Source organism: Callithrix jacchus, chromosome 7 (genome assembly GCF_049354715.1).
Source record: "Callithrix jacchus isolate 240 chromosome 7, calJac240_pri, whole genome shotgun sequence".
NCBI lineage: Eukaryota > Metazoa > Chordata > Mammalia > Primates > Cebidae > Callithrix > Callithrix jacchus.
This window is the reverse complement of record NC_133508.1, coordinates 47566387-47586031: the sequence shown is the minus strand read 5'-3', so window position 1 is coordinate 47586031 and position 19645 is coordinate 47566387. Positions and strand designations below refer to the sequence as shown.

The 19645-nt window shown below is 56.6% G+C and overlaps 2 protein-coding genes across 24 annotated transcripts in view; one reads left to right on the top strand and one right to left on the bottom strand.

The window, feature by feature from the left end:
• Positions 1 to 2349, top strand: part of CLSTN1 (calsyntenin 1) — a 104849-nt gene extending 102500 nt beyond the window's left edge. For all 4 annotated transcript variants that reach the window (XM_035307653.3, XM_035307651.3, XM_035307652.3 and 1 more), the window contains 2 exons: positions 8 to 192; positions 692 to 2349. In XM_035307653.3, coding sequence (XP_035163544.1) covers positions 8 to 192; positions 692 to 889 — 383 coding nt within the window. In that variant the 3' untranslated portion in view covers positions 890 to 2349. The remainder of the gene's footprint in view (positions 1 to 7; positions 193 to 691) is intronic.
• Positions 2350 to 2442: 93 nt separating this feature from the next.
• The window catches only part of PIK3CD (phosphatidylinositol-4,5-bisphosphate 3-kinase catalytic subunit delta), a 71676-nt gene continuing 54473 nt past the window's right edge, over positions 2443 to 19645 (bottom strand). For 8 of the 20 annotated variants that reach the window (XM_035307642.3, XM_078330324.1, XM_035307643.3 and 5 more), the window contains 21 exons: positions 14764 to 14992; positions 14453 to 14682; positions 13898 to 14077; positions 13411 to 13560; positions 12913 to 13002; positions 11624 to 11845; positions 10870 to 10966; positions 10645 to 10775; positions 10245 to 10295; positions 9997 to 10164; positions 9524 to 9645; positions 9195 to 9338; positions 8916 to 9015; positions 8625 to 8803; positions 8424 to 8536; positions 8173 to 8251; positions 7260 to 7427; positions 6457 to 6580; positions 6120 to 6265; positions 5602 to 5734; positions 2443 to 4402 (listed from right to left, as the gene is read on the bottom strand). In XM_035307642.3, the coding sequence (XP_035163533.1) occupies positions 4265 to 4402; positions 5602 to 5734; positions 6120 to 6265; positions 6457 to 6580; positions 7260 to 7427; positions 8173 to 8251; positions 8424 to 8536; positions 8625 to 8803; positions 8916 to 9015; positions 9195 to 9338; positions 9524 to 9645; positions 9997 to 10164; positions 10245 to 10295; positions 10645 to 10775; positions 10870 to 10966; positions 11624 to 11845; positions 12913 to 13002; positions 13411 to 13560; positions 13898 to 14077; positions 14453 to 14682; positions 14764 to 14992 (2994 nt within the window). In that variant the 3' untranslated portion in view covers positions 2443 to 4264. Of the gene's footprint in view, positions 4403 to 5601; positions 5735 to 6119; positions 6266 to 6456; positions 6581 to 7259; positions 7428 to 8172; positions 8252 to 8423; positions 8537 to 8624; positions 8804 to 8915; positions 9016 to 9194; positions 9339 to 9523; positions 9646 to 9996; positions 10165 to 10244; positions 10296 to 10644; positions 10776 to 10869; positions 10967 to 11623; positions 11846 to 12912; positions 13003 to 13410; positions 13561 to 13897; positions 14078 to 14452; positions 14683 to 14763; positions 14993 to 17165; positions 17303 to 19645 lie in introns of those variants that run through there. The other 12 variants (XM_078330316.1, XM_078330317.1, XM_078330319.1 and 9 more) reach the window with 4 other exon arrangements.

Genomic DNA, 19645 nt, shown 5'->3' with positions numbered 1-19645 from the left:
CCCGCAGTTGTCCCCAGCACGGCGACCGTGGTGATTGTGGTGTGTGTCAGCTTCCTGGTGTTCATGATCATCCTGGGGGTCTTTCGGATCCGGGCTGCACATCAGCGGACCATGCGGGACCAGGACACCGGGAAGGAGAACGAGATGGACTGGGACGACTCCGCCCTGACCATCACCGTCAACCCCATGGAGGTAGGAGCGGGCAGGCGGCCCCCAGGACTGAGAGGCACTGCAGGCCAGGGCCTCAGAGAAGCCAGGGTGGCGCGGCTCCGTCACGTTCACACACTTTCCATTGCGTCAACACAGCAAGCCTGGGCCTTAGGTGTCATTTCCCAGATGGGTAAACCGAGGCTCAGAGAGGCCTTATTCAAGGCCGTCCTGCTTAGAGTGTGTGGAGATGAGCTGTGCCAGGGCTTGGTGCTCTTGGGTCATGGTACTCCTGCAAGTTCTCTGGTGGGGCACCTGAGGTGCTTTCCCCAGCTGCTTTGTATGTGGACGACTTCGTGGTTGCTGATTGGTGCTTTGTTTTCCCTTCACCTTGAATAAGATAACTTCCAGTGCCATCCTGGCTGCCCTGTTGCTGGGGAGGGAGACGCTAGGGCGAGTTCTCCTTCCTCTGGCTGTCGAAAGGGGAGAGTGACGGGGCTGTGGGCCAGGCTGGACTCATGTGGCTGTCACTTCTCTTTGCCAGACATACGAGGACCAGCACAGCAGTGAGGAGGAAGAGGAGGAGGAGGAGGAAGAGGAGAGCGAAGACGGTGAGGAAGAAGATGACATCACCAGTGCAGAGTCGGAGAGCAGTGAGGAGGAGGAGGGGGAGCAGGGTGACCCCCAGAACGTGAACCGGCAGCAGCAGCTGGAGTGGGACGACTCCACCCTCAGCTACTGACCTGCATCCCTGGCCACCTTTGTTTCTGCTTCCGAAGACTCTGCTATCATCCGTTCTCCGATTCCCAAGGGTCCATGGTGTACAAAGTCATTTCGGCCAGTAGGTGTGCAGACCCCTCCCCACCGCGATTGTCGCCGTGCTTGGTGTGTAGGACCCTAGGCTCCCCCCACCCTCTGCCTGGTCGCTCTCTTCAGTCCCATGAGGAGCTGACGAGTCCTCTCTGGCTGCCATCCGGCTCGTGCAGGGGCCTCTCAGCGCCTTGGGCCCCGCCTTTGTGTCTGGAGTTGTCTCCCCCAGCGGGGAGAGGACCCGGCCCTCGCACTCCAGAATAGCCATGCCAGCTGGACTCGTTGACAAAGGGTAAAAAATGCTCACTCCCACCCGGTAATCGTTTTTTTCTTTTTTTAAAAAAAGTTTTTATTTTTTCCAAACTAGTGCATGTATAAATAATGGCAGGATGGGGGTACTGTGTAGATGATTAACTGACTTTTTAATATTTTGTAAATAAATCGGATTCCTGTGTCCTTTGTGCTAGTGTAACCCAGGACTGGAATGTAAAGTGAATGACGTTCAGAGCTCTGAGCACGGGCTCTTCCCACCAGAAGGCACCCTCCCTCCCCAGTGTTGCTGGGAGTCAGGGCCACAGGCCCTTACGTGTGCTGCTCAGGAGACTGGATCAGGGACTGTTCTTTGGTAGCTACAAGTAGCTGGGCCTTGCCTTTGGGATTCTACCTGCTCCTAATTTGGTGTGGGGTGTGGGGTCCCCGGCCCCTTTTCCACACTCCTCCTCCGACAGGGAGCGGCCTAGACTCACTGTGTGCAGCCTTGTGGTTTATGCTTAGATGTATGTTTCCCTGATGGTAAAAGGGGCATAGACTACAGGAAACTGACAGGCGTCCTGCAGACCACTGGCCACTCCCTTCAGAGACAGCAGAAGTCTTGAGTTATCCGTACTCAGAACATCCAACAGAGATCCGTGGCCCGAAGGCAAAGTGCGAGAATTTTCCAAAACAGCCTATTCTCTCCTCTCTCCTCCCCAGCGCCCCCTGGGATGCCTCCTGCTAGCAGGGGGGTGAAGTCTCTACCCCAGGAGCCCTGCTGCTTTGCTTGGTGGTGGTAGGGCACAAGGAGAGGAAAATCATGGTCTAAAACCCACATGGCACTTTGCTCTTAGTTACATGTAAAATTTTAGATTTCTAAAACAGGTGGGCAATCATTTTGAATATTGTTCTGTGGCCCTGACCACTCGTTCTGAGGACACTGCCGGCTGCGCTGTGTGGTGTGTGGCCATCCTCCATGTCCCGTCCCTGTAGCTGCTCTGTTTAGACAGCGGACGCTCACACCCAGGGGATGTCCTCATGCTGTATGTCGCCGCTGCGGTTTCCCTCTGCAGATGATGTGTATATCGATGATAGGTCAGAAAGTGTATCCGCTACAATAAAGCTCTGGTTCTAACTCCAGGCAGAGTGGGGCTCGTCTTCTCTCCTGTTTTCATTTTAATCCTGCACGCCCTTGTTTCTTTTTGAGCCGAGAACATAAGAACATAAAAAGGCTTTTCTCTCTTTTCATCTGCCTTTACTTCTCATTTCAAGGTTTCACAGAGTGCTGGTCTCAACCCACATCAGTGATACTGAACTCACCTTCCCCACACAGAAACATGAAATGATTTAAAAAAATAGAAAATACTCTTCTCACCAGGCACACAAGACTGTACACCCAAACCAGAAATGCTGCGGCTGTGCAAAGTATGCTCCCACGCCCGCGCACACAGGCGCACTGAAATAAATAACACATGCACGCACGGCTTTCCCCATTTCAGAACAGGCAGACGGTCTGGTGAGTTTCAGCACTTGCCAGGAACAGGCGTGTGGTTGGGGAGGTGCCCCGCGGGTGGCACTGACTGCTGGCAGACCCCTGGTGGATCAAACAGAGCTGGCACCAGAGCCACTGAGCAGGCGGCTACTTCTGGCTCTGTTAAGTTTTGGAAGACCTTTGAGAGATCAGTAGCATCACCGGGCAGGGCCTGAGTTCACGGCTGATACATTAGGATCATCTGTGAGCTGCTAAAAGCCCACAGTCCTACCCCCGCTCTGCAGAGTTGGCTTCTGCAGGCTGGGAGAGGCCCTGGAACCTGCATTTCTACAGCTGCTCAATTCCAGGCTTTGGAGGCCTAAGGAAGCCTGTGCTGTTTCAAGCTAAGTACAGCCAGAAAAACAGATCCCAGCACGCCCCTCGTGCTCACACGTCTGCTACCTGAGCACGCTCACAGCAGGTTCCCAAAGGTGGTGGTTCTAGAAGAGATCTGGCCTCATCCTTTTGTTAAAACCTGCTTTCAGAGGCGGCAGAGTGGGCCAGGTGTGGTGGTTTACACCTGTAATCCCAGCACTTTGGGAGGCTGAGGCAGGCGGATCACCTGAGGTCAGCCTGGTCAACATGGTGAAACCCTGTCTCTACTAAGAATACAAAAACTGGCTAGGCATGGTGGTGCGCACCTGTGATCCCAGCTACCCAGGAGGCTGAGGCAGAATCCCTTGAGCCCAGGAGGTGGAGCCTGCAGTGAGCCGAGGTCATACCACCGCACTCCAACCTCAGGGACAGAGACTCTGGCTCAAAAAAAAAAAAATTGAGATAATGGCAGAGTGTTTGCCTCTGACCTGCTTTCGCCTTCACGCATGACTGGGGTGAGCTGTATGAGGCCAGATCTCTTCCACACGCCCTGAGGACCAGCATATATTCTGCTTTATAGGGCTGGGCCCGAGCTCCCCAGCCATAGAGGTTTGGTGAGTTGTCTATTATTTTCTTACCTGCAAACAAAATTGCTTTACAGTAGAGAGGTGAGGGAATTCTCGTACCCAAGACCCACTTGAAAAGTGGAGAGCAAGCATCCCTGAATCTGGAGGGTACCCCAGCCGCCTTGGGGAGCTGCCAGAACTCCATCTAGGAGGACACGTAAGGTGGATTGCATGAGCCGATGAGAATCGGGGTGTCCTGTCGGACAGTAGGCACCAGGTGACCGCCAGGACCCAGGCAGTCTGGCGGAAGGCCTGGGAAGAAGGTTGCCCCCGGAGGACGACAGTCTTTACTGGGCCCAGATCCACCAGCTGGAAGACTTGGAGTGACAGTCCTCAGCCAAGAGCAAGGTGCAGCCTCCAGGGGCCCAGCGCTGCCGCTGTGCGAAGGAGGCGTTTTCCTTTATGGCTGTTTAGTTCCTTAAAAATGTCAAGTCATAAATAAATAACCAGTGTAAACAAAAGGCAGTTGTGTAGGTTCTTTCCCACGAGGTGCAGTTCAGGCTCTTCAGCCCATGGACAACCAAGGTGCCTGGTCCCCACGGCCCGAGGCCGGCTACTCTGGGGCCCGGGGCTGGGAGGAGCACTACTGCCTGTTGTCTTTGGACACGTTGTGGGCCAGCCAGTTCACTTTGGTTTTCCAGCTCTCGCGGAGGGCCTCGTTAAACTTCACTCGGAAGTGCTTCAGTGCCTCCTCCTCTGTTTTCCCCAGTGCCAGGGAGTCCTGCAAACACATCACAGCGGTGTCCACATTAAGGGTCCCGGATCCTGCTCCGGGATGCAGGCCTCTAGGGACTTCAGAGTCACAGTGTCAAGGGGTTAGTAGACAGCCCCCGGCACCTTGGGAAAAGCTCTCTGTTCCCATCCCACCCAGAGACAGTCCCCCAACCCACCCCCAAATGAAGATGCCAAAGACATCTTGGCCCAGAGCTCCCAGGTCCCACGTGACCTCGCCTCCCCCAGTGTAGAAGTGGCTCTGGGAGGAGCATGGGAGCAGCTTCCTTCTGCAGGGATCGGGCGCCACAGGGAATGTCCTGGCAAGCACATGTGGCCCCAGCAGCCTCGCTGCCCCACCCTGCCTCCTCACACGGAGAGGACACAGAAAGGAAATAAATAAATGTATTTTTGAGACAGTCTTGCTACGTCACCCAGGCTGGAGAGTAGCCCAGCACGATCTTGGCTCACTGCAACCTCTGCCTTCTGGGTTGAAGTGATTATCCTGCCTCAGCCTCCTGAGTAGCTGGGATATGGCGCCTACCACCACACCTGGCTAATTTCTTTTCTTTTTCTTTTTTTTTTTTTTGAGACAGAGCCTTGCCCTGTCACCTGAGCTGGAGTGCAGTGGTGCGACGTAGGCTCACTACAGCCTCAGTCTCGTGTTCAAGCAATTCTTCTGCCTCATCCTCATGAGTAGCTGGGATTACAGGCTTGCCCCACCATGCCTGGCTAATTTTTATTTTCAGTAGAGACAGGGTTTTGCCATGTTGGTCAGGCTGGTCTCAAACTCCTGACCTCAGGTGATCCGCCCGCCTTGGCCTCCCAAAGTGCTAGGATTATAGGTATGAGCCATCATGTCTCGCCTGGAAAAATACCTTTGAGAAGGCAGAGGGAGCCAGCTCTCATGCAGCCGTCAGGGAACCCCAGAGCCCCTGCAGCCCGAGCACAAGTGGGCCGACCTGGAGAGGCCGCAACACATCGGCCACTGAGTGGGACCATGCCCAGGTGGCTCAGCTGCTCCAGCCACTTCCCCTCCACCGCCCACCACGCCCACTGCTGGGTCCTGGGATGGCATGAGGCACTTGGAGCTCAGTGCCCTTTGGGGCCTGTTGTACTCAGGGCCCTCCTGGGTTGAGCTGCTTCCCATTGCTCCAGGACAGGCCTTGGAAGGCCACTGGTGACAGCAGTCTCCTGCCCGGCACATACCTTGAGATACTGGATATCTTTGGAGCAGCTGAGCTCAGGCAGGCCTGCCGCCCGCATCAGGGCAAAGAGGTGGAGGAAGAGAAGCCCGTGGCGCCGCAGGATGGTGTAAGCCCTTTCACAGTAGCCCCGGAACCTGTAGGGGGTAGGGGCAGAGGAGGTGAGGCTCCAGGCCCTCCCAGCCACAAGCCGACAGAGGCCGGCTGCTCTGCATCCAAACAGCCCCTTCCCAGAGGACACATGCCCTTGCTCTGGAAATGGACACAAGATCCCCAGTTCCTCTAACCCCACACCCCAGCCAGCCTCCTGCACGACCCACAAACCTGTCCACACTGCCCAAAAGGGGCACTGCAGGGTGGAGCTGGAAGCCAGGGGCATGTTCCAAACCCGTCAGCAGCTGGGGTGGGGGGCCAGGTGTGGGGCTGAGACCTGAGCCCCATCCTGCACCCTGCCTGGGAAGCTCTGCCCCCTCCCCTGGGCCCCACACCAAGGGGCATCTGGTGGGGCTCAGGCACTCTTACCTTTCAAATTTCTCACTATTATTCGTCTTCCCCTGCTGAATCACATGGACAAAGTCATAGGTGAGGATGAACGGGACACGCTCGCGGTTGATTCCAAACTTGGTCTTGAAATTCCCCAGAAAGTGGCCAAAATCAATGTGGAACAGCTGAGAGGAGGGGAGGGGAGGGGAGAGGAGGGGGAGGATTGAGAAGGTGTCAGAGCAGAGAGAATCCAGGGAGACGGGAAACCAACAGGGCTTGGGGACCCCTGCCGCAGAGCTGTGTGCCAGGCAGAAGGGCCAGCAGGCTGGGGCCAGAAGCCAGGTCCCTGCAGCCACTGCCAGCACCACCCCCGTACCTGCCCACTCTCTCGGATCATGATGTTGTCGCTGTGTCGATCGCCGATGCCCAGCACGTACGTGGCCACACAGTAGCCAGCACAGGAGAGTGTGAACTCCTCGATGGCTCGATCCAGGGCCTCCCTGGGTGGGGAAGATTGAAAACCATGACCATACCGTTCTGTAGCTCCCTACCAAGAGGTGGCTTATCACTCCCTCTCCCTCTCCCCTTGAATCTGGCCCTGTGACCTGCTTTGAGCAATAGAACCTGGAGGACACAATGCTGGGCATCGCTTGCAGATGCTGCTCCAGAGCCAAGGCCTGAGGACACCTGCAGATCTTGAACCCCACCCCTTCAACACAGAGCTACCCAGGGAAGGTGAGGCTGCTAAATGAGGAGGCCACATGCAGAGAGGTATCACCAACAGCTGGTGCCAAGGCCCCAGGAAGGAAACGGGTTATTTCAGACCCTCCTGCCCAGTTAAGGTACCAGAGGAGAGCAGCTGCGCAACCGATTCTGCGAAACCAGCAAAAGAGCCACTCGGCTGAGCCCAGCTCAAGCTGCAGATTTGTGAGCCAATTGTAAATGGCTTTTTTTTAAAGTTCCTGTGCTTTGGATGGTGTCGCATAGGAGCCGATACTGATACTTGGGGGACAGAGACCCATCTCACCCCAACCCAGACACAGGCTGGTCCTCAATTGAGCCAAGTAGAAATAGCCATGGTCTGAGGCTCCTCCCCGTTCCTTTGCTCTGGCAGGCTAGGTGCTCCCATTCCACACCTCTCAGGAAGGAGAGGGGCCTACCCCTGGGCCTGAAACCTACCCCGGGTTCTTGGACTTCAGCCAGTTGAGCAGGGCGTCCTTGTTGAAGGCGGCTGTGGCTGCCATGTTGCTCTTGTTGAGTTGGATGTTGGCAATGGTGTCCGAGCGGAGGACCACCTCAATAAGGCCGGTGCGGTCCCCGGTGGGGAGGCAGCCATAGGGTGTCATCCTAGGCAAGTGGGAAGAGGGACAGGCAGATGTCATGGTCAAGAGTCATCCCTGAGGCCACTTGAGCCTTGGAAATTCAAGGTGTCCTAAAAGGCCACAGAAGATGCTGCTAAAAAGCAGAGGAGAGGCCAGGTGTGGTGGCTCATGCCTGTAATCCCAGCACTTTGGGAGGCTGAGGCATGTGGATCATGACATCAGGAGATCGAGGCCAGACTAGCCAACATGGTGAAACTACCGTCTCTACTAAAATATGAAAAGCTAGCCGGGCATGGTGGCTTACACCTGTAGTCCCAGCTACTTGGAAGGGTGAGGCAGGGGAATTGCTTGAACTCGGGAGGCGAAGGTCTCAGTGAGGTGAGATCATGACACTGCACTCCAACCCGGCCAGAGATGCTGGCTCCTTGGAGATGCGAGCACCAGCATCCCAGGTGCAGAAAGCACCAAGGCTCAGCTCAGGTTGGCTTGGAAGAGAACCAGCCAGGGGACTTGGGAGAAGACGACACTGCATCCCAAGATTGGCTGGGGAGCCAGGGGCACCCAGACAAAGAAATCAACACAGCAGGGTACACGCTAAGTCCCAGGAGCAGCCTTCCCTCTCCCTGCTGCCCACTGTCCCCGGCTCTTCCTAGGACAGTTCTTTCCCTGGCTGAGATGGTCATGTCGCCTTTGACAGGGACTCCTCCAGAGGCACAGCCTCTCTGGCCAGGCATAAACACCAAGGGACGATGGGGCGGGGGTGCCCTCACCTCAGATCCAGCCCCTCCTGCTTCCACAGGACGTCCATGAGCTGGATCATCTGCAGGGTCAGCATGTCCTGCCGGAGGTCTGTGCCGCCGGCCAGCGGGAGAAGAGGCGGCGTGAGTTTCTGGCAGGTTCTCTGCTTCCAGCCACACTCACTCCCCTAAGTCCCAGGATTCCGTCTTTTCCACTCCCCCTCTATGATCACCCCAGGACACCCCGGGCAGTACAGGTGAGGTGTGGGGAGGCCAGGCCTCACCGTCCCCATTCTTAAAGATGATGCCCACGCTGCCACTGCTGCCGGCCTCCTCGTTGCTATACATGATCCACAGTGGCTTCATCTTGGAGTCCATGAAGGTACACTGCTCCACGCTGTGGGCCAGAGAGCAGGCGGTCACTGGGGCTCCTCTGCCGGCCTCCCAGGGGTGGGAGGAGCCCTAATGGGGGGGCTTGGGCTTACCAGACTTCAGCCAGCAGGGTGCTGGGGTCAAGAGGGGACTGCAGGTGGGAGAGGGCCTCCAGGTAGGCCTCCTGCCGCATGCATAGGTGCATCAGCTCCTTGGTCTGGGGCTTGGGGGTCTTCTGAGAGCTCAGCTTGACAAAGTCATTCAGGGCCTTCAGCTTGCTCAGTGCTTCCCCCTGGTGGGTAGATGGGAGGGCGGCAGTGGGCAGGTCCCAGCCTAGGCCTGGCCCTGGGGTTCTCAGAGGCTCAGGGCCGCCCCTGCCCACCCCCAGGACCCCCGAGCCTCACCTGCTTCATCAGCACCTTCATGTGGTGGGTGCTGCCCCTGCAGTAGGCCTCCAGGATAAGGCCAAAGCGCAGGGCCACCGATGGCACGTGCATCTCGGAGCTGCAGGGGGATGGGAGGGCTGAGCCTTGCCAGGGAGGGCCACACAGCCCCTCCTGCCCAACATGACCCAGCCTGGCCAGAACAAACAGGCCTGCTGGAAACGTCCCCTACGGCCCTCCAGGGAGACTCAGAGGCTGGGATTCCCAAAGAAATGGCTGGGGCGGGTCCCCGCTACCCACCGGAGGTGCCAGAAAAGGAAGTGGCCGATCTTGCGGTTGGCCAGGGCCCGGTCCAGCAGGAATTTGGTCAGCTCGCAGTCCAGGTAGGACTCGTACTTGAGCACCTGCACCAGCTGCAGCAGGTACTGGAATAGCTCGTCGTCCCTGCAGGGAAGGAGGGTGCTGGGGCCTGGAGCTCTCCAACTTGGGACGGGGGCGGCAGCCAGAGGGACAACAAGCAGGAGGGAGCAAGCCCACAGGAAGTTTCAGGCCTGCCCACACCCACATCCTGGCAGCCAGGGCACACAGCTGCACGCTGGAGCAGTGGGGAGCACCCAGCTGGGACTCACGTCAGTTTCCGCAGGGACTTGATGGCGAAGGAGCCCACGTGGCAATCGGGGAAGCTGAAGTCCAGCAGCTCTAGGGCGCCCAGGACGGGCAGTTCTGGCCAGGAACACAGCAGGTACAGCATCTGGGGAGAGCCCAAGTCAAGGTTGGGGTCCCTGGGGTCAGGGTGGTGGACGGCTGGGGTCAGAGTGGGGGTTGGCCGGGGTCAGGGTGGGGTGGGCTGGGATCAGGGTGGTGGGTGGCCAGGTTCAGGGTGGTGGGTGGCCGGGTTCAGGGTGGTGGGTGGGGTGGGCCGGGGTCAGGGTGAGGGTTGGCCAGGGTCAGGGTGGGGGGGGCTGGGATCAGGGTGGGGTGGGCCGGAATCAGAGTGGGGTTGGCCGGGGTCAGGGTGGTGGGTGGCCGGAGTCAGGCTGGTGGGTGGCCAGAGGCTGTGGTCTGCCCCCAGCTCCACCCCCAGGTGCCCCTCCCCACCCACCTGGGCCACATCCTCATGCTTGTTCCACTTGGTGACCAGCAGCAGCCGGGCTAATGCCTCTGGGAAGCGCTCCTGGACTTCGTGCCTCAGCTTCCACAGCAGGTCCTTCTCATGCTCATACAGCTCCCCACACCCCCGCCGCTCCAGGATTTCCCGCAGCTGCAGCTGCTGAGGAGTGTGCGCAGGGGTGAGGGCTCTGGCTCCCGGCTGGCTCCATGCCCCCCACCCCACACCCCCACCCCGCTCACCTCCTCCTCCGTGACACGCACGCACTCGCTGTGCCGCCCCAGCTCCAAGATCTGCAACAAGCAGCTGCCCTCAGTGTCCTCGTCCTCGGGGCCTGGACCAGCCCAGGCGGGATTCCCAGGCAGGGCATCTCCACCCCGATCATCCTCGAGGGGGCGCTGTCCCGGGCATGGAGGGACAGCCACAGCAGCTCTGGCCTCCACCTACCAGATGCCAAGAGCATCCCTCCCTCCCAGCAGCTGTGACAACTGAAAATGTCATTAGACACTGTGCAGCGTTCCCACAGGCAAAATGGCCCCTGGAAAGGCCCCAAATATGCCTGAAAAGCTGAAGAGCTCCAGGAGCAGGGCGAGGAGGGCTCTTCGTCAACCCCTCAGCCTCATGTGGCAGGGCCCCACTGACCTTCTCCAGGGGCGGGTAGTACACGGGGTACGGGGCCACCTCAGGCAGGCAGATGAGCAGGGCGGCGGCACTGTCTGAGTTGGGGTTACTGCGCACGGTGCCGGTGGGGTTCAGCAGCTCCCCTTTCTCATCTGAACACAGGGACACATGAGGTTGTAGAGGGGAGACAGTGTCTCTGGGACCCTCACACTCCCCAAAGCCTCTCCCTCCCAGGCCTGGGCGGACCTGGGACAGAGGGCCACATGTGGAGGCAGCGTTCCCCAGTCTTAAGCTGGTCCTTGTAGTCAAACAGCATGAGGTTGGCCCAGGCAATGGGGCAGTCCTGCAGAAGGACAGGGCAGATGAGGACAGCCACTCAGGGGCCTCCAGACCCAGCTTCCCTGCCCTCCCCCAGGGACCCCACTGAGAAGACCCACAGCCCAGCTAAGGTCTCCCAACCAGACCCCTGGGAGACCCTACTTAGGGAAGGAAAGGAGCTGCTTCTTCCTCTTTCCACTGGGGACTCCAGTGGTGAGGCCAACTGACACCTGCTGCTCTCTCCTGTTCTCACCCTCACCCTTACTCCTGGCTGCTTGAGAAATCCCCAAATAGGCCCAGCTCAGCTTGGAGTGAGTCAGCTCTGAGGGGAGTCATATCCTGGGACCGTGACTCAGCGCCCAGCCAGGGAGCCCTCCCAGCCGGCCGCTGATTCAGACTTTTCTGCTCCAGGTGTGACACTGTGTTTGTTCCCTTCCCTCGGGACCACAGCCCAAGCCAGATATTCCAAGGCAGCATGCCCAGGAGCCCAGGAGCCCAGAGGGGTCCCTGGAACAAGGCTGGTGGCCAGACTGCGGTGGGTGAGAAGGTTGGGGCCCACTAGCAATCCCAGGACCCCCATCCCCTCGCTGAGTGCTTGCTGGGAGGAGGACGGTGAGTGCCCAGCAAGGGGCAGCCTGGCTCTCCGGGGCCTGCAGCCCTTCAGGCCGGCCCTGGGACCCACCGCCTTCTTGGACTTCTTCTTGGTGGAGCGAGCCTTCTTGGCTTTCTCAATCACGGCATATAGCGCAAAGCAGAGACGGGCCATGCGGGGCAGGTCGCTGATGCTGATGTCAAACTCCAGCCGCTGCTTCCACACGGGCTCCGAGCACACGCTCACCTCCGAGCTGGACACCGTCTTGCACAGCATCTCGTTACCGTGGAAAAGCCCGGCCTGCACCACCAGCTGTGGAAAGTGCAGGGACAAGGGGTGAGGAGGCAGAGGCCCAGCCCTCTCCCCTCCCGTTAAGGAGGTCTGACTCTCCCCTTGAATGTCCTCAGGTGGGTCTGAACTCCACATCCCACGTGGAGGTGACGGCACAGCACAAGGAAGGCCTGAGTGGCACGAGTGGCCCTGGGGTGAGAGGAGGTATCACGGGCTGTGCATGGGCACCCGGCTCAGCTCCCCCAACTCTAAGACCTCAGGGCATGTCCATTCCCCACTCTGGGCCTCAGTTTCCCCATCAGGGATCAGGAGCTCCAGGGACCTTTGCTCTAACATGCTAGGCCTCCCTGTACTTCTGATTCCCATGAGCCCATGTGGGTGGGGATGGACTTTTCCTGCCACCTGATGTCCGGCTCCCTCCAGTCCCACCTGATGCCACCCTGGAAGCCCCTCTGATCCAATCCCTCTCATTCCTGCCAGGAGAACGCAGACCTGCCCTGCTTATACAACTTCCCCAGCGAAACACGCTCCAGGCAGGAGAACCAGTCCCTGAGAACTCAGGTATCATGTCCGGCCCACAGGACGATGAAACCCATGCCTGCAGGCTGTTGCCAGGGAGTGTATGGAAGTGTGAAGCAACTACAGGACAGCAGCGAGGTGGGCTCAGGCCCCAGGGTTGAGGCAGTGCAGCCTGCACAGGCTGCAGACACCGCCCTGGTGCCTCCTGGGAGCGCCCAGGCCCCCAGCCCAGCTGGACCCAGCCCCTCTGCCATGCCCGGCCCCTCCCCCAGCTCTGCGGTCTCTATCCCTGGGCTGAACCTGGCCCCACAACCTCCACCGAAGCCAAATACCCAGAACGCTGTTCGGCCCCAAGTTTCTACGAATCGAATCGGCCTCCAGGGCCGCTGGCCCGCCCCCTCCCCACTTCCTGTTTTCAAGCAGCTCACGGAGCCCCAGGCAGGGCTGCTGGGTAATGTGGTCAGGTGGCTTTCATGTGATGCCCCCCTTCCTCTGCTGCCCCTCTAGGATGCAGCCACCTTGTTTGTGCAAAAACACAGCGGCTCCCCCACCTATCCCAGGAGCCCCACCTTCATCCGCTCGTCGGCGTTCACTTTGCTGCCCTGGATGAGCTCGATGCAGAACGGCTGGTCCAGGGACCACAGGGACACAGAGGAGGGCTGGGGGCCGGGAAGCAGGGCTGTTAATTCTGCTCAAAGCACGGCTGGTCTCCCTGGCCCATGGCGAGGCCTGTGACCACTCGGGGGCAGGGTGAGAGGGTCACAGGTTTGCGGCCAGTCTTGGGACCCTGTCCACAACACTATCCTTTACCAGAAAGCCTGCCATGCACGCTCCCCAGGGGGCCCCGACACCCCTGAGTTCTGCAGAGGAGAAGGACAGTGGTGAGCCAGGTACAGGCTGCCCCCCAACCCCTGTAGCCCTACAGGCCCCCAGCCCAGGACACCAGTCAGCTGTGCTGGCTTCCCCAGCCCAAAGCCCCACCTCTCCACATTAAGTGCCCGGGGAGCCTGGCGTCGGACGCCAGTCGGACCCATGGCTGGGTGGGGAGGCAGGAAGCACCATCTCACCTTCTTTGCAGGAATGGGAGGTGGCTTGGAGCGAGGCTTCTGGACCTGGGGGGCAGGGTTGCTCTGCTCATCTCGCATGGCGAGGATGGAGGAGAAGTGGACCATGGTCAGGTGAGGGGTCAGCCCACTGTGCAGGCAGCTGCAGATGTACTGAGACAGGGTGCAGGGTGAGCTGCCAGTGGGGCAGTCCAACCACTCCCTGGACCCCAGGATTCCCAGGACCCCCCCAAGGTGCCCCCTGCCTGTCCCAGGCCTTGCAGGAGGGGAGGACTTCCTGTTGGTGTTGCCTGCCCTGCCTCCACCTCCTGAACATGGAGCCCCTCCTTGTGCTCTCAGAGGGTAGCCCTACAAGGGGATGCTCTGGCAGTGACCCAGAGGCCTGGCTCAGCAGGCTCCAGATGCGCCCAAAGGTCAGCTCCCCATCTCCCACCCAGGCCCCGTCCAGGGCAGCGGGAGCCCAGGGCACAGACGGCCTCAGCAGCCTCACCTGGAACTGGCAAAGCGGGTAGCTGCCATACAGGTACTCGTGCCTGCCGTTCACCTGCAGCGTGTAGTCTTCTGGCTGCTCCACCAGCGGCTGCCGGAACACCGTGGCCTTCTTCCGCAGGGCACAGGCCATCAGCGCCAGAGGCACATCCTTGGTGGAAACCTGGAAGGTGAAGCTCTCCTGCAGGGAGGAGGGAGGTCAGTCGTCTGCCTTCGAGGCCCCAAGGGGTTCTGGGGCGCAGGGCCAGGGTGCCTATTTGCCCCCAAGGACAGGGTCTGGGGAGTTCACGGACGAAAGCCTATGGCCTACACCAGGAAATATTTGTTCAAAGAATGAACAGACCAATGCCCAATGCCCCACACCACTTGGCCATCCTGCCACATCAAGCTTGCCTGGGGGGATGTTCAGCTGAGCCCCACACATGTACAGACACCTGGCAAACACCATCTGATGCCGCTGGCAGGGGGAGGCTTGTGGATGACTGAGGAGTTTCTCAGAGGAAGCGCCCCCCATGGACAGAGCAGCCTGGATGCTGCAGGCCACACATGGGCTTACCTCGCTACCCTCAAACTTGACATTGACCAGGAGGGCCCGGTTGGGGAGCCGCAGGGTGCCAGGCCCCCAGGTTCGAGCTGAGGGCTCCAGCTGCAGCGGGAAGCTGTACTGCAGCCAGGCCTCCCAGCTCAGCTGCTGCCGGCGCGCAGCTGCCTCCTCACAGAACTGGCACATCTTGGTGCGAAAGTCGTTCACTTCTGGGTCGCACAAGGAGTCAAACTCGTGGAGGCCTGAGAGGCGGGGAGGGCCAGGTCAGCAGACAGACAGGGCGGGCAGGCCAGCTGGCCATGTAGCCCACCCGGCAGGGCTACCTTTGCCGATGAGGAGGCTGATCTGCGAGTTGATGAGCTTCTTCACGCGGTCGCCCTCTCGGGCCACCAGGCGCAGGACGGGCAGGAAGGGCTGCACGTCGCACAGCCGCCGCTGCTCGTCCTCCAGCTCCTGCTGCTCCGCGGTCTGGTTGATGCAGGTGAACACATAGGCCTCAGGGCCGTTGAGCATGTGGAAGAGTGGCTCATACTGGGCACGGTGCCATAGCAGCTGGGGGAACAGTCACCAGTCAGCCCCTCCACCCAAGGCAGCCTCTGGGAGGTGGGAGGCGGAAGGCAGGTGGAGGGCTGGCCTCCAGCCTGGGGGGTCCGAACCTCCGAGAGGGCAGAGGCAGACCCCATGATCTGCGCTCTCTGCAGCCCCCTGGGCACTAACCATGGGTGGACAGACTTCTCCACGGCTGCCCTTCTGTGGGGGTACCTAGGAGGTGCTGAGATCTGGAGCTGGCACCATGTCCTACAGGCTCCCCTCCAGAGGTCAGGACAACCCTAGGTCACTCCAGAGACATGCGGCCATGATCTTCACACAGCCCAGCTAACTGTCCTGCAGTTCTTCAACTATTTATTTTATTTTTTAGATGGAGTCCCACTCTGTCGCCTAGGCTGGAGTGCAGTGGTGCAATCTCAGCTCACTGCAACCTCCACCTCCCAGGTTCAAGTGATTCATTCTCTTGCCTTAGCCTCCTCAGTAGCCGGGATTACAGGCGTGCACCACCATGCCCAGCTATGTTTTTAAATTTTCATTTATTTATTTATTTACTGGGTGCGGTGATTCAGATCCAGCTAATTATTTTTTTCCCAAGTAGAGCTGGGGTTTTGCCATGTTGGCTAGGATGGTCTTGAATTCCTGACCTCAGGTGATCTGCCTGCCTTGGCCTCCCAAAATGCTGGGATTATAGGCATGAGCCACCGTGCCCAGCACACCCTGGTTTTCTTTCTTTTTCAAGACAGAGTTTGGCTCTTGTTGCCCAAGCTGGAGTACAATGTCACCATCTCGGCTCACTGCAACGTCCACCTCCCGGGTTCAAGTGATTCTCCTGCCTAAGCCTCCCGAGTGAGTAGCTGGGATTACAGGCATGCACCACCATGCCTGGGTAATTTCATCTTTTTAGTAGAGACAGGGTTTCTCCGTCTTTAAAAAAATTAAAAAGAGAGAGACAGGGTTTCTCCATGTTGGTCAGGCGTGTCTCAAACTCCCAACCTCAGGTGATCTGCCCACCTCGGCCTCCCAAAGTGCTGGGATTACAGGCACGAGCCACTGTGCCCAGCAACCCTGATTTTTAAATGTTGACAACAAACTCAGAAATATTTAACACAGCAAGGGGCCCAAAGAGAGCTCTCCATGGAGTGTGTGCCCTGGGGTGATGGGCCTCCAGACCTCCCACAGCAACAAGCAGTTGAAAGGTGCTCACCTGAGTCACAGAGAAGACAGGGAAGGAGGAAAGGTCCCAGTGTTGCAAGGGGAGAACTCCAAGATATAGAGCAGCAGGTGTGAGTCAAGCCCATTTCCATTAAAGAAAAAAAAAAAACCTGGCTGGGCACGGTGGCTCACGCCTGTAATCCCAGCACTTTGGGAGGCAGAGTCGGGGGAGATCACCTGACATCAGGAGTTTGAGACCAGCCTGGTCAACATGGTGAAACCACATTTCTACTAAAAATACAACAATTAGCTAGGCGTGGTGGTGCTATGTGGAGTAGCAAAATCCCAACTACTCAGGAGGCTGAGGTAGGAGAATCTATTGAACCCAGGAGGTGAAGGTTGCATCGAGCCGAGATTGCACCATTGCACTCCAGCTTGGGCAACAAAAGCAAAACTCTGTCTCAAAAAAAAAAAAAAAACCACCCTAATAAACATATCCAAAAAAAAAAAAAAAAAACAACACCGTAATAAACATCTCAGGCGGCATAGACCAGGGGTTGGCCAACCACCATTTTCCTGGCCAAATCCACCTGCCACCTGGTTATCCTCACAAAGCCAGGCCCTTCATTTGCATATCACCCAGGGCTGCTCCCATCCAATGTTAGAAGAACTGAATTATTGAGACAGATAAGAGAGTCAGCCAGCAACGGCTAAAATATTTACTCTGTGACCCCTAAGATAAATACATCTATGAAGAATCGAAACCAAATTGAGATGTGGGCGTTATGTCTCTGCACTGTTTGGATTTTAATAACCCACATGCACAGCTCTGTAAATGGAAAAATAAGACTGATTTAGATGATATCTAGGTCAGGTATGGTAGCTCACTCCTGTAATCCCAGTACTTTGAGAGGTAGAGGTGGGAGGATCACTTGAGCACTGGAGTTCAAGGCCAGCCTGGGCAACATAGTAAGACTTGATCTCTACAAAAAATAAAAAATTAGCTGGGTATGGTAGCATATACCTGTAGTCCCAGGTACTCAGGAGGCTGAGGTGGGAGAATCTTTTGAGCACAGGAGATTGAGGCTGCCGTGAGCTGTGATCGTGCCATTGCACTACAGCCTGGATGACAGAGCAAGACCCTGTCTCAAAAAAAAGTATAAAAGTAAAAAACTAAAATGATATCTATAGCTTGGGCAACATGGCAAGGTCCTACTGCTACAAAAAATTTAAAAATAAAATTAGCTAGGCATGGTGGTGCATGCCCGGAGTCCCAGCTACTCAGCAGGCTAAGATGGGATGATCGCTTGAGCCCAGGAGGTCGAGGCTGCAGGGGAGCTAGGTTTATGCCGCTGCATTCTGGCCTGGACAACAAAGTGAGACCCTTCTCAAGAGAAATAAAAGAAAATAAAATGGTATCTATATAAAGTTAATAACATGAATGAGATGTTGTATCGTTAACTCAGAGAAAAAAAGATATGAAAGGTCATAACCAGAATTATCACAAAATCGAAACTAGACAGGAGAAACAGGCTAGCCAAAGCATTCACTGCAGTTGCCTCACACGGCTGGATCACAGGTCATTTTTTCCCTTTTCCTACTTTTTCCTCAATTTTATTTATTATTTGTGTTTTTGTTTATTTATTTATTTTTTTTACGGACGGGGTTTTACTCTGTCACCCAGGCTGGAGTGCAGTGGCGGATCATGGCTCACTGCAGCCTCAAACTCCCAGGCCCAGGTGATCCTCCTGCCTCAGCCTCCGAGTACATACATGCCACCACACAAGCTGATTTTTTTTATTTTTTGAGACAGAGTTTTGCTCTTGTTGCCCAGGCTGGAGTGCAATGGCGTGATCTCGGTTCACTTAAACCTCTGCCTCCTGGGTTCAAGCAATTCTCCTGCCTCAGCCTCCTGAGTAGCTGGGATTACAGGCATCCACCACCACACCCAGCTAATTTTTGTATTTTTGGTAGAGACAGGGATTCACCATGTTGGCCAGGCTGGTCTCAAACTCCTGACCTCAGGTGATTCACCCACCTTGGCCTCCCAAAGTACTAAGATTAGAGGCATGAGCCACCATGCCTGGCCCTAGCTAATTTTTAAACTTTTTATTTTCTATAGTGACAGGGTTTTGTTATGTGGCCCAGGCTGGTCTTAAACTCTCAGGATCAAGCAATTCTCCTCCCTCAGCCTCCCAAGGTGCTGGGATTAGAGGCATGAGCCACCACGCCCGGCCTTCTCCTAAACGGCAATGTACCTGTATTCCTTTTCCAGTGGAAGGAAAAAGAAACAATTTTTAAAGACATCTCCCAGGAAGAGAAGAAGAAAAAACTCTCACGAATGATCCACTACTTCTCTGGTTTTTTTTCCCCTGCTCCCGATTATAGCTTTTAAAATTCTGGGATAAGGGCCGGGTACGGTGGCTCACAGCTATAATCCCAGGACTTTGGGAGGCTGAGGTGGGCAGATCACTCGAGGTCAAGAGTTCGAGACCAGCCTGCCCAATATGGCGAAATCCCATCTCTGTTAAAAATATAAAAATTAGCCAGGCGTGGTGGCAGGCACCTATAGTCCTAGCTGCTTGGGAGGCTGAGGTAGGAGAATTGCTTGAACCTGGGAGGCAAAGGTTGCAGTGAGCTGAGATTGCGCCACCACACTCCAGCCTGGGCAACAGAGTGAAAGCCTGTCTCAAAAAATAAAAATAAAATAAAGTAAAATAAAATTCTGGGATAAGGTCCTGCGCTCCCACAGCCTAAGGCAAGATCCCTCAAGTCCCACACTTAGTAAGGGGCACAAGCCCTCTGGAAGGTCCCGAGACGATAGCCACCAAATACCATCCACATATTCAATCCTTCAACTCAGTAGTCCATCCTGAAGGTTATTCAACAAACCAAAATCTCCTTCCAAAGATGTTGTTTACTATGGCAACAGCTTTAAAGACAAAAGACCTGTAAAACACTTAGGCAGCCATGGATGGGGTGTGGTTTCAAAAACGATGGCACATTCTAGCCTGAGCAACATGGTGAAACCCTGTCTCCACACACACACAAAAAAAAAAATTAGCTGGGCGTGATGGTGCGTGCCTATAGTCTCAACTACTCAGGAGGCTGAGGTGTGAGGATCACCTAAGCCTGGGCTGAGGCTGCAGTGAGCCGTGATTGCACTACTGGGCTCCAGCCTGGGCAACAGTGAGACCTCAAATCAAAAAAATGATGGCACAGTTATGAATAGGATGAAAGCCCACGTGGAAGGCAACCCGTAATCTCATCTAGTAATGAATAATCAGACAACTGAGCAGAGTGAAACATACACCTTTGTTTTTTTTTTTGAGATGGAGTCTGCTCCGTTGCTCAGGCTGGAGCGCAGTAACACAATCTTGGCTCACTCAAGCTCAGCCTCCCGCGTTTGAGCGATTCTCCTGCCTCAGCCTCCTGAGTAGCTGGGACTACAGGCGCGCACCACCACACCAGGCTAATTTTTGTATTTTTAGTAGAGACAGAGTT